This window comes from Petromyzon marinus, chromosome 48 (genome assembly GCF_048934315.1).
Source record: "Petromyzon marinus isolate PM22_M1 ecotype Great Lakes invasive population chromosome 48, UKy_Petmar_22M1.pri1.0, whole genome shotgun sequence".
Lineage (NCBI taxonomy): Eukaryota > Metazoa > Chordata > Hyperoartia > Petromyzontiformes > Petromyzontidae > Petromyzon > Petromyzon marinus.
In genome coordinates, this window is record NC_133714.1 from 9478372 (window position 1) to 9492714 (window position 14343).

General features: G+C 58.6%; 1 protein-coding gene across 1 annotated transcript in view; it reads left to right on the forward strand.

The window, feature by feature from the left end:
• The window catches only part of NTN4 (netrin 4), a 29786-nt gene that overhangs the window by 8724 nt on the left and 6719 nt on the right, over nt 1-14343 (forward strand). Inside the window, exons 2-4 of the mRNA XM_076074520.1 lie at nt 1514-2154; nt 12869-13177; nt 14009-14135. Of these exons, the coding sequence (XP_075930635.1) occupies nt 1514-2154; nt 12869-13177; nt 14009-14135 (1077 nt within the window). The remainder of the gene's footprint in view (nt 1-1513; nt 2155-12868; nt 13178-14008; nt 14136-14343) is intronic.

A 14343-nucleotide genomic window follows, 5' to 3' on the forward strand; every position in this document is an offset into this window, starting at 1 on the left:
CCCCAGAAACAAACACGACGCGGGGTTACCCTCATCCGGCAGCGGCGGAACGAGGCCCGCGAATTATATCTTTACGCGATTGTCACGCGCGGCCGCAAGGCCTGAACGCTGCGTGACGAGAGGGGAGACGGTGGCTTGGATGGCGGGGTGGGGAGGAGGAGGAGGAGGAGGAAGGGATTGCGTTGGGGTGGAGGGTTTTGGTGGAAGAGGGTTGGGATGGAGGAGCGCTCTGTGCACGGGGAAGTGTTTCTGTCGGAACGGAGACGCTCGGTCGGAGAGAGAGAGAGGGCGCAGACGAGGAGCGTCTGGAACCCTGGACTTGACAAGAGGCAAGGGAGTCGGGGCAGGAGGGAGTTCCTCTCCGTGAGCAGCAGAGGAGGGTAGACCGCCTGGGGAGTGGAGTGAGATGAGAGGGAACTGGAGTGAGATGAGGGGGGAGTGGAGTGAGATGAGAGGGGAGTGGAGTGAGATGAGGGGGGAGTGGAGTGAGATGAGAGGAGAGTAGAGTGAGATGAGTGGAGTGAGATGAGAGGGGAGTGGAGTGAGATGAGAGGGGAGTGGAGTGAGATGAGGGGGGAGTGGAGTGAGATGAGAGGGGAGTGGAGTGAGATGAGAGGGGAGTGGAGTGAGAGGGGAGGGGAGTGGAGTGAGATGAGAGGGGAGTGGAGTGAGATGCAGTGTAAACAACTTAATTCATTGTCAGCTGAATTTAAATGCAGGAACATTCTGTCCGGGGCTCCACAAGAAAAAAACAAAGTTCTCGTCGGAACTCATGAATGAAGTAACAACGCTTGATGCTTCATTCATCTTATTCCTTCATCAACCCACGAGTCAGAGGGGGAGGCCTCCCTGCATCAGCGGATAGAGCCTGGCTCACGCTCGCATTACATTCCCCCAGGTGAAACAAAGGCGTCTTGATTCTGATTCCTAGCCCGGATAGTTCAAGTGTTCGGGTTGCCCAGGGGGTGGGGGTGGGACTCAAAAATCACAAGAAACAGAAATATGACCAACAACAAGAAGCTCTCCTCGCACGACGAGGAATCGAACACTCTTCACAGAACAGAATTCCCCGCGGTGCAAATCGGCTTGGGCAGAATCACCAACCACGTCGGAACACAACAACACAGATTACAGAACTCGGTTACAGAAACCTCTGTAGGACACTAATATGTAAACAAACGACGATGCGTATTTATCAGTGTGTGTCACGTGCGAAGTGACCGCGGTAGTAGCTGTAGGAGAGTGAAGGGGAGGTGACTGACGGCCCGCCGGGGAGCGAGCGAGTGTGGGAGTGCTGGATCGCCGTGCCCCTGCGTGGCGAGCGATTTGAGTTCCAGCTCTGAGCTGGCAGCGTTGTAGCCTGGCGGTGGACGGTGGATGCGCTTTGCTCGGGACTGAACGAGCCGTGCGATGTGGTTATTGTTGTTGCCGTTGTGACCATTGTTGTTGTCGTGGTTGTTGTTGTGATCTTCGTCATCGTCATTGATGCTCCGCCTCGCGTCTTCCCGCGCAGCCTCGGTGCCGGCCCGCGCGTCTCGCTGCGCGGGCCGCGCGTGCAACCCGCCGCTGGGCAACCTGGCGCAGGGCCGCAGCCTCTCCACCCTCACGCAGTGCGGCCTCAACGGCTCCGAGCCGGCCTGCGTGTCGGCGGGCGGCTCGCCGGAGCGCCGCTCCGTCCGGCGGCCCGAGGTCGGCGCCGGTCGCCGCCGCCGCCGCCGCCGCCTCGGCGAGACGGAGACGGAGGAGGGGGGGGAGGAGGAGGAGGGGGCGGCCGCGTGCCGGCGCGGGCCGTGCGACGCGGTGTGCGACGCGCGGGCCGGCGGCGGTGCCGCGCGGGGCCCCTCGGCCATGGCCGACTCGCCGTTCGCCCGCCCGCGCTCGTGGTGGCAGTCGGCGGGCGGCGCGAGGGCCGACGAGGTGCGGCTCGACCTGGGCGGGGAGTTCCTCTTCACCCACATGGTCGCCATCTTCCGCTCGAGCCGCCCGGCCGCCATGCTGCTGGAGCGCTCGCGCGACGGCGGCGCCAGCTGGGCGCCGCTCAAGTTCTACGCGGCCGACTGCCGCGCCGAGTTCGCGCTCGCCGACGACGTGGACGAGCCGGGCGCCGTGTGCACGTCGCGCTACTCGCAGGCGCGGCCGTGCACGGGCGGGGAGGTGGGACGCGCACGCACACACGCACGCACGCACGCACACACGCACGCACACACGCACGCACGCACACACGCACACACACACACACACGCACACACACACACGCACACACACACACACGCACACACACACGCGACACGCACACACACGACACGGACAGAGGTCCCCCGGATAGCGTCCGGCGTGTGCTGTTAACGAGCAGCCACCTGCCGATTAGCACGGCTGGCTGCGTACGGCGTGAAAGAAGTTCAACGTACGTACGGGGCAAAAAGTGACGAAGGGGTGGTTTTGTCAGTACTGCCACGGCCGCCTTTGTCTCCCTGCTAGTTTATTAGCTTGAGGCTGAACTTACGTAGAGAATTGCCCAGGACTGGTTCGGCTGTAACTCGCCGTTGATGTCCCGGAATCAAGCTCGTGTCTCGGTGCGTGATCCACTTCACCAGTGCACCACCCCTCGCATGCACACAAAATAAAAAAAAGATCCCCCGTATAGCCTGTGCAGACTGTTGGGGCAAGTGCTGTTCGCGAGCACCGATGGAGGTCGACACGGCACACGAGGGGGGAGGGTGGTCGGCATCTCGCCCCGGCCGCCTTTGTCTCCCGCGTGGCGATTTATATCGCACCAGGTACTGATTTGAGGGCTGAGTCGACCTAGTGAGGCCCGGGACTGGTCCAGGTAATCTTCACTGGTGCTGGAATCGAACTCGGGTGGCCAGGCTTGTAGTGTAGCGTGCTCACCACTGCACTAACAATCCCATGCACACACGCACACGTGAGCATGCACGCAGATGCACACAAGTATCACGTGCAACAGTGTCCCTGTTTATCGGCGTGTCAGTTCACGTGCTGTTCGTGTGATTTATCATTATTATGATTATTATAGGACAGCGGGGTGGTCGGCGGTACACCAATGGCATTATGAACATCAGGTTCGTATGGTCAACCATCCCTCCGTGGTCTATCAAGAGAGTACTTTCAAGTTGAATTGTCAACAACTGCCATCCTGCGGTGTAGCCTGATCTCCCCCCCCACCCTGCCCCGCCATGGAAATGTGGACAATCCAGCCCCGGCCGAGGAATGCCGATGGGGGGGGTGGGGGGGGGTGGGGGGGGGCAGCGACCACGCGGAGTGGCGGTGGTGGCGGTTGTGGTGGCGGTGACGGCTGTGGCGGCAGTGGTGGCGGTGGCGGCGGTGGTGGCGGTTGTTGCGGTTGTGGCGGTGGCGGCGGTGGTGGCGGTTGTGGCGGCAGTGGTGGCGGTGGCAGCGGTGGTGGCGGCTGCTGGAGCGCCGAGGCTCCGCGAGTGACGAGGGGCTTTGTGCGCGGTGACAAAGGCGGTCGGCGCTCCTTGGGGGAACGTCGCTCATCGTGGCGCGCGGCCCTGGCACCGCTCCAGCGCGGCGGCGGCGGCGGCGGCTACGGTGACGATGATGGAGAGTGCGTCGGGGTCGGCGGCAAACGGAATGTCGCGTAGATGGCAAAGGCGCGGCGCTCCGTTTGCGATGGCGCGGCGTTCCGTTCTGGGCACCGGGCCTGTGGTGGAAATTCCGCATTCCCATGGCAGGGTCCGCTGACCTACAAAAAGCGGGTGGCGACACGTTTAATGAAAGCTGGGGGTGGGGGCGGGGGGGGTTGGTGGAGTTCACTCCTTGCCACGATGCCAACTCCGTGACTTTTAGGTTATGGGTCGTTGGAGCCCACCGCTCGCCGAGGCTGTGGGTTGGTTAATGCCTCGATTGTTGTTCGGCGACGACACGGACAGACGGAGGCGTGAATGGGCGAGCGTCCGCTCGAAGCGACCGCGCTCGGTCTGAATGCGGCGGCGTTTCCGAGAGCAGGCCGTGGTCAGCGTCGCGCGAGCGACTCTGCCAAAGTTTCCGTTTTCCCAGCGCGCCGGCGGAATGCTAACGTGGCGACGGCTAAAAATATGAGGCAGTGAAAATAAAGCGAGCGGGGGTTTGTTTTTTCTCTCTCTCTCTCGCTCTCGCTCTCTTTTTCTCCTGCTTTAATTCCAACCCTGAGAAAGTAAATATTTGCCTTCCTTTGAAGCAAATTAAACTCGCGAGAGCAAGCGCGGAGCGAGCCGCGGGGGTTTGCCGCGGCTCGCTCCGCACGCCCCGCTCTGGGCCCTGTGGCCGGCCAAAGGAGGACGGGAGACGCTTGGTGCGATGGTTGCGATGGGCGCGATTGGGCGCGATGGGCGCGACGGGGAATCTTCCCGGAGGCTGGGGGCGAGGACTCCCGACCGCCTGCTGCCGCGAGTCCAAAGTCGACCTGTCCCACGATAAAAACCGCCCGCGGGCGGAGCGGCGGTGCCGCCCGGTTTTTGCGGCACGCGTGCCGTGCGGGCTTCCCCGGTTCCGCCGCCGCCACTCGGGGTTGTCGCGTCTCGCCGGGATGCCCCCCCCCCTCCCCACCGCCCCCCCGCGCTTGTCCCGCGTGCGGAGCGCGGCGGCGGCGTTCAACTCACAGGCGGGCGGGCCGGCGGGGGGGCGAGGGGGCGAGGAGAGCGACGGAGTGGCAGCCGAGAGGAGAATTTATTTTCACGCGCAATTTTATTTCTTAAACGCGATCCCGCGCTGCCGGGGGCAGAACGGAGGCAGCAGGCCGGGGGGGGGGGGGGCGTTTTGAGGAACTTGCAGCCGTGGGGTCGAAGCGGCGGTGACCTCGTTGACCCCAAATCCGGCGGTGGCGACCGTCGCGCCCCCGCTTGGGTTCTCCGCTCAGGAGCTGTCCCCGTCGCGTCTGTCCCCGTCGCGTCTGTCCCCGTAGCGTCTGTCCCCGTAGCGTCTGTCCCCGTAGCGTCTGTCCCCGTCGCGTCTGTCCCCCTCGACTTCGCTACATTCGCTGCACGAGCCCAATTCGGCGTGCCTGCCTTTTTTGTGCTTGTTTCACTCTCCCGCGTATTGTTGTATTTCACGAGATTACCGGTGGTGCAGAGAGCAGGATGTTGACCGCCCCGAGTACTAATCCAGGCCCGTTTAAGACGAAGCGCGGCGCGGCGCGTCTGGAGGGAGCCGCGGGAACGAGCGTTGTTGACGGCCGCCGCGAGAGGCGGAGGAGGAGGGGGGGCCGCCGCCTCTGTGGTGTGGTTGGCTTCGCAGCGTCTCTGCTCGGCTCCTCACCCGGCTCCTGGCTTTGCCCCGTGGTTCGCTTCGCTCGGCACCGTCGGGCCACCACTCGCCCAAGCCGTTCAACGGCCAGCAACAAAGAGCATTGATCAAAGTTGCAACGGACGGGAGCGTCAACGCGTTTCTGAAATTGAACCGGAGTGTTGTTGTGGTTGGGAGACATTGGGGGGGGGGGGGGGAGAGACGATGACGATGATGGAAGGAGGAAATTCCAAGGTGGAGAAGTTCGAGAGAAGTGTGGTAACCAGTGGTGGGTAGGTGGATGGGCAGGCGGGCGGGCGAGTGGGAGCAGTAGTGCGGTGGTTCACGCTCTGTGCTACAAATCCGCACCTCCGATGAGCACGGTTGGCTATGCACGGTGAGAAAGAAGTTCAGCATATGTACGTGCAACCTGGTGAGCCAAGTTCGAGTCCCGCTCATGGGTAAGGGAGGAGTGGCGGGGGATGGGGGAGGGGCATAGGGATCCGCGTACCCAGGGACCGATGGCCGTACCAACGGTACTGTACAGCACGCGTACCGTGGTTCTCGTGCGTTGTCCTGCGCGCCACACTTACACCACACTTACACCACGCGTACACCACACTTACACCACACTTACACCACACACCACGCTTACACCACACTTACACCACACTTACACCACGCGTACACCACACTTACACCACACTTACACCACGCGTACACCACACTTACACCACGTGTACACCACACTTACACCACGCGTACACCACACTTACACCACACTTACACCACGCGTACACCACGCGTACACCACGCGTACACCACGCGTACACCACGCGTACACCACGCGTACACCACACGTACACCACGTGTACACCACGCTTACACCACACTTACACCACGCGTACACCACGCGTACACCACGCTTACACCACGCGTACACCACGCGTACACCACACTTACACCACGCGTACACCACGCATACACCACGCGTACACCACGCTTACACCACACTTACACCACGCGTACACCACGCGTACACCACACTTACACCACGCGTACACCACGCATACACCACGCGTACACCACGCTTACACCACACTTACACCACGCGTACACCACGCGTACACCACACTTACACCACGCGTACACCACGCGTACACCACGCGTACACCACGCGTACACCACGCGTACACCACACTTACACCACACTTACACCACGCGTACACCACGCGTACACCACACTTACACCACGTGTACACCACACTTACACCACGTGTACACCACACTTACACCACGTGTACACCACACACCACGCTTACACCACGCTTACACCACACACCACGCTTATACCACACTTACACCACGCGTACACCACACACCACGCGTACACCACACACCACGTGTACACCACACTTACACCACACTTACACCATACTTACACCACACACCACACTTACACCACGCGTACACCACACACCACGCGTACACCACGCGTACACCAGCATGCGTGAGACGTGCATACGCCGCACAGGGCCGCGTTGTGACCTTAAACGCCTCTGCGCTGAGAGGTCGCGGCAGGCCGCGCGGGGTCGGAGGTTAACGAGCGTGGCCGCAGCGAACACGACGGGGCCGCACTGTCCCATCGCGAGCGAGCCAGGAGGAGCCAGGTGTGAGCCAGGTGCGAGCCAGGAGGGAGCCAGGTGTGAGCCAGGTGAGAGCCAGGTGTGAGCCAGGTGGGAGCCAGGTGGGAGCCAGGTGTGACACAGGTGTGAGCCAGGTGGGAGCCAGGTGTGACACAGGTGAGAGCCAGGAGGGAGCCAGGTGTGAGCCAGGTGTGAGCCAGGAGGGAGCCAGGAGGGAGCCAGGTGTGAGCCAGGTGGGAGCCAGGTGAGAGCCAGGTGGGAGCCAGGTGCGAGCCAGGTGTGAGCCAGGTGAGAGCCAGGAGGGAGCCAGGAGGGAGCCAGGAGGGAGCCAGGTGTGAGCCAGGAGGGAGCCAGGTGTCAGCCAGGAGGAGCCAGGTGGGAGCCAGGTGTGACACAGGAGGGAGCCAGGAGGGAGCCAGGTGTGAGCCAGGAGGGAGCCAGGAGGGAGCCAGGTGTGAGCCAGGTGGGAGCCAGGTGAGAGCCAGGTGTGAGCCAGGAGGGAGCCAGGAGGGAGCCAGGTGTGACACAGGTGTGAGCCAGGTGTGACACAGGTGAGAGCCAGGTGGGAGCCAGGTGTGACACAGGTGTGAGCCAGGTGGGAGCCAGGTGTGACACAGGTGTGAGCCAGGTGTGACACAGGTGAGAGCCAGGTGTGAGCCAGGTGTGAGCCAGGAGGGAGCCAGGAGGGAGCCAGGTGTGAGCCAGGTGTGAGCCAGGAGGGAGCCAGGTGGGAGCCAGGTGGGAGCCAGGTGAGAGCCAGGTGAGAGCCAGGTGTGAGCCAGGTGGGAGCCAGGTGAGAGCCAGGTGTGAGCCAGGAGGGAGCCAGGTGCGAGCCAGGTGAGAGCCAGGTGTGAGCCAGGTGGGAGCGCCTCTCAGTGGGGCCCAGGGAGAGGCGGAGAGGCGGAGTGAACGGAGAGCAGAGAGGGATCATGTGGGGGGGGGGGGGGGTGGCTGTCGGGAGCTGAGCGCTGTGACGCACACACTCGCGAACACACTCGCTCGCTCACACAAAAACAGATCCCCCATATAGCCTTAACAATCTGTAGGGGCAAGTGCTGTTAGCGAGCAACTATGAAGGCTGGAACGTACACGAGGGAGTGGGTGGCCAACACCACGCCCGGCCGCCTTTGTCTCCCTAGCGGCGATGGTACTCATTTGAGGCTGAGTCGACCTAGGGGAGGCCCAGGACCGGTTCAGATAATCGTCACTGGTGTTGGCCGTGGGCGGGAATCGAACCTGGGTCGCCAGGTTCATAGCGCATCGCGCTCACCGCTAACACACTCGCACTCTCGCTCGCACACACACACTCACATCCCCTTAAACTTACTAAAGCATACACACTCACACTCTCTCGTACGCATGCATACAGACACAACCCTGTAAATCAGGGGTGGGGAACGTCCGGCCCACAGGCCGTATGAGGCCCACAGGCCGTATGAGGCCCACGGGCCGTATGAGGCCCGAGAAATCATTTGGTCTCTGGCCCTGCCAAGGCAACCGCAGGCGGGACTCGAAATTCAACAAATCTAGGAGAGCAAACCTGGAAAAGCAGTTGCGAGTAACAACATCGTCAACACCAGCTAACATCGTCAACACCAGCTAACATCGTCAATACCAGCTAACATCGTCAATACCAGCTAACATCATCAACACCCGCTAACATCATCAATACCAGCTAACATCATCAATACCAGCTAACATCATCAATACCAGCTAACATCGTCAATACCAGCTAACATCATCAACACCCGCTAACATCATCAATACCAGCTAACATCATCAACACCCGCTAACATCATCAATACCAGCTAACATCATCAATACCAGCTAACATCGTCAATACCAGCTAACATCATCAACACCCGCTAACATCATCAATACCAGCTAACATCATCAATACCAGCTAACATCATCAATACCAGCTAACATCATCAATACCAGCTAACATCATCAATACCAGCTAACATCATCAACGCCAGCTAACATCGTCAACGCCAGCTAACATCATCAATACCAGCTAACATCATCAACGCCAGCTAACATCGTCAACGCCAGCTAACATCGTCAACGCCAGCTAACATCGTCAACACCAGCTAACATCGTCAATACCAGCTAACATCGTCAATACCAGCTAACATCGTCAACACCACCTAACATCATCAACACCAGCCAACATCATCAACACCAGCCAACATCATCAACACCAGCCAACATCATCAATACCAGCCAACATCAATACCAGCCAACATCATCAATACCAGCCAACATCATCAATACCAGCTAACATCATCAATACCAGCTAACATCGTCAATACCAGCTAACATCGTCAATACCAGCTAACATCATCAACACCAGCTAACATCATCAACACCAGCTAACATCATCAATACCAGCTAACATCGTCAATAGCCAGCCAACATCATCAACACCAGCTAACATCATCAATACCAGCTAACAACATCAATACCAGCCAACATCATCAACACCAGCTAACATCGTCAATACCAGCTAACATCATCAACACCAGCTAACATCATCAATACCAGCTAACATCATCAACACCAGCTAACATCATCAATACCAGCTAACATCGTCAACACCAGCTAACAACATCAATACCAGCTAACATCATCAATACCAGCTAACATCATCAATACCAGCTAACATCATCAACACCAGCTAACAACATCAACACCAGCTAACATCATCAATACCAGCTAACATCATCAATACCAGCTAACATCATCAATACCAGCTAACATCATCAATACCAGCTAACATCGTCAACACCAGCTAACATCATCAACACCAGCTAACATCATCAATACCAGCTAACATCATCAATACCAGCTAACATCGTCAATACCAGCTAACATCATCAATACCAGCTAACATCAACACCAGCTAACATCATCAATACCAGCTAACATCGTCAATACCAGCTAACATCATCAATACCAGCTAACATCATCAACACCAGCTAACAACATCAACACCAGCTAACATCATCAATACCAGCTAACATCATCAATACCAGCTAACATCATCAATACCAGCTAACATCATCAATACCAGCTAACATCATCAACACCAGCTAACATCATCAATACCAGCTAACATCGTCAATACCAGCTAACATCGTCAATACCAGCTAACATCGTCAACACCAACTAACATCATCAATACCAGCTAACATCATCAACACCAGCTAACATCATCAATACCAGCTAACATCGTCAATACCAGCTAACATCGTCAACACCAGCTAACATCATCAATACCAGCTAACATCGTCAACACCAGCTAACATCGTCAATACCAGCTAACATCGTCAATACCAGCTAACATCGTCAACACCAGCTAACATCATCACCACGCCTCGCCAAAGATAAGCAGTTCCAGCCCATCGCATTAGGGGCGAGTTAATTAAATGTTTGACCAAATATAACGGGCTAATTTTTAAGTTGATATTTTTGTATGGCCCGCGAATGATGTTATATAAATATCCAAATGGCCCTTGGCAGAAAACAGGTTCCCCACCCCTGCTGTAAAGCCAAGGTGCTGTTCGTGAGCACCTATGGTTTCCCAGTGCCGGTATTTACATACCACACCAGGTACTCATTCATGTTAAAGTCTAACACACATTAACTCACGCCCACCCTCCCTCCCTACTGAACAAAAGACAGGGACCCCCCATATAGCCTCAAATAAACTGTTCGTGCAACTGCTCTTCGCGAGCACCTGTGAAGGCCGGAACGGCGGTGGTGTGGCCCTGCCCGGTCAACTTTGTCTCCGGAGCACTGATGCTGTTTGCTCACGGTGGTAGGTACTCATTCAAGGCTGAGATGACCCTAGGGTATGTTCACACGAACATTTAAATAGGCAGGGGTACGCACACACACATACACACTACACACCACTCAAACACACACACACGTCACCACAGTACACAGATTCACACAGGGACAGACAGACACAACAACAACCGCCATTCGCCACTAAGTGGTGGTGACGTCACCACGACACTTGTGCCAGGCTATGTGCAGCTGGAGGCCACGTGAAGTGTCGAACGCCCGCTGGCAGGAGGTCACGGGGCAGACCCAGATGCCACAGGTCGACTGACTGAGACGACTGGCTGATGCACCACCTGTGCCCCCTACTGTGCCAACTTGCTTTAGCCACCCGGCGCTCTGTTCGTTGTTGTGAGCATCGCTCCTCCGCCAACTGCCCAGTAGCGTCCTTTACGAGCCTCCTTCACAGAGGCCGATCTTGACACCGCTGGTACCAGTCATCGGCAAGTACATTCAGCTCCACGTCCTCCTGTACCACATCACTCCATCTCTTCTCTAGCCCGTGCCATGCCCGTTTAGCCCCTTCGATCCAGCCGAACAAAAGCTGTTTAGGCATCTGGTAGCTGGGCATGCGGGCTACATGACCCAGCCAACGCAGTCTTGCCTGCCGGAGCAGCTCACCGATGGGACTTTGTCCACATCTTTCAAGGATTTGTGAGCTCCTCACAAAATCCAGCCTGGTTAAACCCAGGATGGATCGTAGGCAGGCCAGCCTAAATGTTTCTAACCGGCGAAGCTGTTCCATTAGGGGTGTTCACATTTCGCAAGCGTAGAGAAGGGAGGGAATGACCGTGGCCGAGAAGACCCAAAGCTTCGTGCGGAGTGATAGACCAGGTAGCTTCCACACAGCGTTACGCAACTGATGAAAAGATAATGCCGCTCGACTGATTCGGAGTGAGACCTCTGCTGTTAAACCCGAGCCGGTCATGAGCACACTGCCCAGGTATGGGAAACTCTCCACTCTCTCCACAACTGCCCCATCACCGATTGGGAGTTGTGGGGGTGGAGTGCCCAATGGTACAAAATACTTAGGCAGGTGCTTCGTTTTGGTGGGGCTGATGGTAAGGCCCCACCTCTTAGTGGCACACTCCAGTTTCAGCAGCAGCGCCTCCAACTCCTCCTCTGAGTGAGCCGCAATTACCAGGTCATCGGCATACATAACAGGGTTGAGCAATAGGGAGCCATCCCTTGATCGCACCCGGGCATCGAGCAGCCTCCCATTGTATCTGTACCAGATGGAAATTCCTCCGGTACAGCTACTGAAGGCTTCACGAACTACGTGGTCGAAATAGATGTTAAATAATGTTGGAGCCAGAGGACATCCCTGTCACACCCCAAGGTGAACAGGGAATGGCTCCAACTCCCGGCCGCGCAGTTTTTTCCCGGGGCCCGCTCACCATCATGAAGGTCCTTAATGATCGTGACACAAACACACACATTCACACACACACATTCACATAGCCACCCACGCACATTCACAGACACACACAAAGATCCCTCGTGTAACCTTTAACAGACAATTGAGACAAGTGCTGTTAGCGAGCGCCTATGAAGGCCGGCACGGCACACGAGGGGGTGGGGTGAGCAACACCACGCCCGGCCGCCTTCACTCACCTACCCACCCACCCACCCACTGACCACACTGACGGTCACAACAACTCATCCACCCACCGCACCGCAGGTCAGCTCACTCTTCTTCCCGCTTGTTCCCTCGCGCCGCTCCGCTTGGGGATTCCCATCACCGACCCTCTTCCCCCCCCCCCCCCCCCAAGCTCTTCTCGCTATCGCCCGTGACTCAAATCACGCGCCCTGCCGTTCTGAGGCTTTTGGGCCTGTGCCTCGTCATCGCTGCTAATAACTTGGCGCCGTCGGTGCTCGCGCCCAGCTCGTGGTGCAGGGCGATTGGCAGCGACGTCGCCGGCGTAACCCCGATTGAGCAATCGGCGGTGTCGTTCTTCACGAAGCTTTGACCGGCGTTAGCCAGGGCGTCCGGCCGTGTTCGAACCGCGTACGGGCGCAGCAAGCGGCGAACTCGCCTCCGCCGGGCAGCGTCGCGACAACCTCCCTCCCTCCACCCCCCCCCCGTCCATCCCTCCGTTGCCCCTTCACTCCCTCCGCGCTACGTGCAGGTGATCTTCCGGGCCGTGACCCCGTCGCGACCCCTGGATGACCCGTTCGGCCCCGGTGCCCGCCGGCGCCTCGGCGTCACCAACCTGCGGCTGCGCCTGCTCAGGCGGCAGGAGTGCCGGCGCTGCCCGGCGCCGCCGTCCCGCGTCGCCGGTGGCGGCGAGGGCGCCGACTCGAGCCCCGGTCACTTTGCCGTCTACGACCTGATCCTGCGCGGGAGCTGCCTGTGCCACGGCCACGCGGAGCGCTGCGAGCCGGCACCCGGCACCGGCACCGGCAGCGGCAGCGGCAGCAGCGGCAGCCTCGTCTCCGTGAGTGTGGAGACGCCTTGCGTGTGCGAGTGTGTGTGTGTGAGTGTGTGTGTGTGCGAGTGTGAGTGTGTGTGTGTGAGTGTGTGTGCGGAGCGATAGTGTAGCGGTTAGCGCGCTGCGCTATGAACCTGGCGACCCGGGTTCGATTCCCGCTCACGGCCAACACCAGTGACGATTATCTGAACCGGTCCCGGGCCTCCCCTAGGTCGACTCAGCCTCAAATGAGTACCTGGTACGGTGTGTAAACATCGCGACTGGGGAGACAAAGGCGGTCGGGCGTGGTGCTGGCCACCCACCCCCTCGTGTACCGTTCCGGCCTTCATAGGTGCTCGCTAACAGCACTTGCCCCTACAGTCTGTTAAGGCTATACGGGGGATCTTTGTCTTTGTTTTGTGCGAGTGTGTGTGACTGCACGCGAGTGGTGCGAGTGTGTGTGTGCGAGTGCGCGAGTGTGTGCGCGTGTGAGTGTGTGTGTGAGTGTGTGTGAGTGTGTGTGAGTGTGTGAGTGTGTGTGTGAGTGTGTGTGTGTGTGAAAGTGCGCGAGTGTGTGCGCGTGTGAGTGTGTGTGCGAGTGTGTGTGTGCGAGTGTGTGTGCAAGTGTGTGTGAGTGTGTGTGAGTGTGTGTGCGAGTGTGTGTGACTGCACGCGAGTGGTGCGAGTGTGTGTGAGTGTGTGTGCGAGTGTGTGTGAGTGTACAAGCGCGCGCGAGTGGTGCGAGTGTGTGTGTGTTCGAGAGTGTGTGTGTGAGTGTGTGCGAGTGCGCGTGAGTGTGCGAGTGCGTGAGACGCGTGTGTGAGCGCAGCCCAGCGTGTGTGTGTGTCCGTGGTGCAGGTGCACGGCCGCTGTGTGTGCCACCACCACACGGAGGGGCAGCACTGCGAGCGCTGCCGCCCCATCTACAACGACCGGCCCTGGCAGCCCGGCAATGGCCGGACCGGGGAGCCCAACGAGTGCCAGAGTACGCACACACACGCAGACATGCACACACACGCACACACACGCACACATGCACACACACGTGTACATCTGCTGTATTGTCTGTGGCTACATCTTCTATTCGGACAGGGCCTCAGCGGTAGAGCGAGCGGCTCATAAGGGTTGTGAGTTCACATCCTAGTTGAGAGTTAACTCGGCCCTCCCTCCCTCCCTCCCTCCCACCCTCCCTC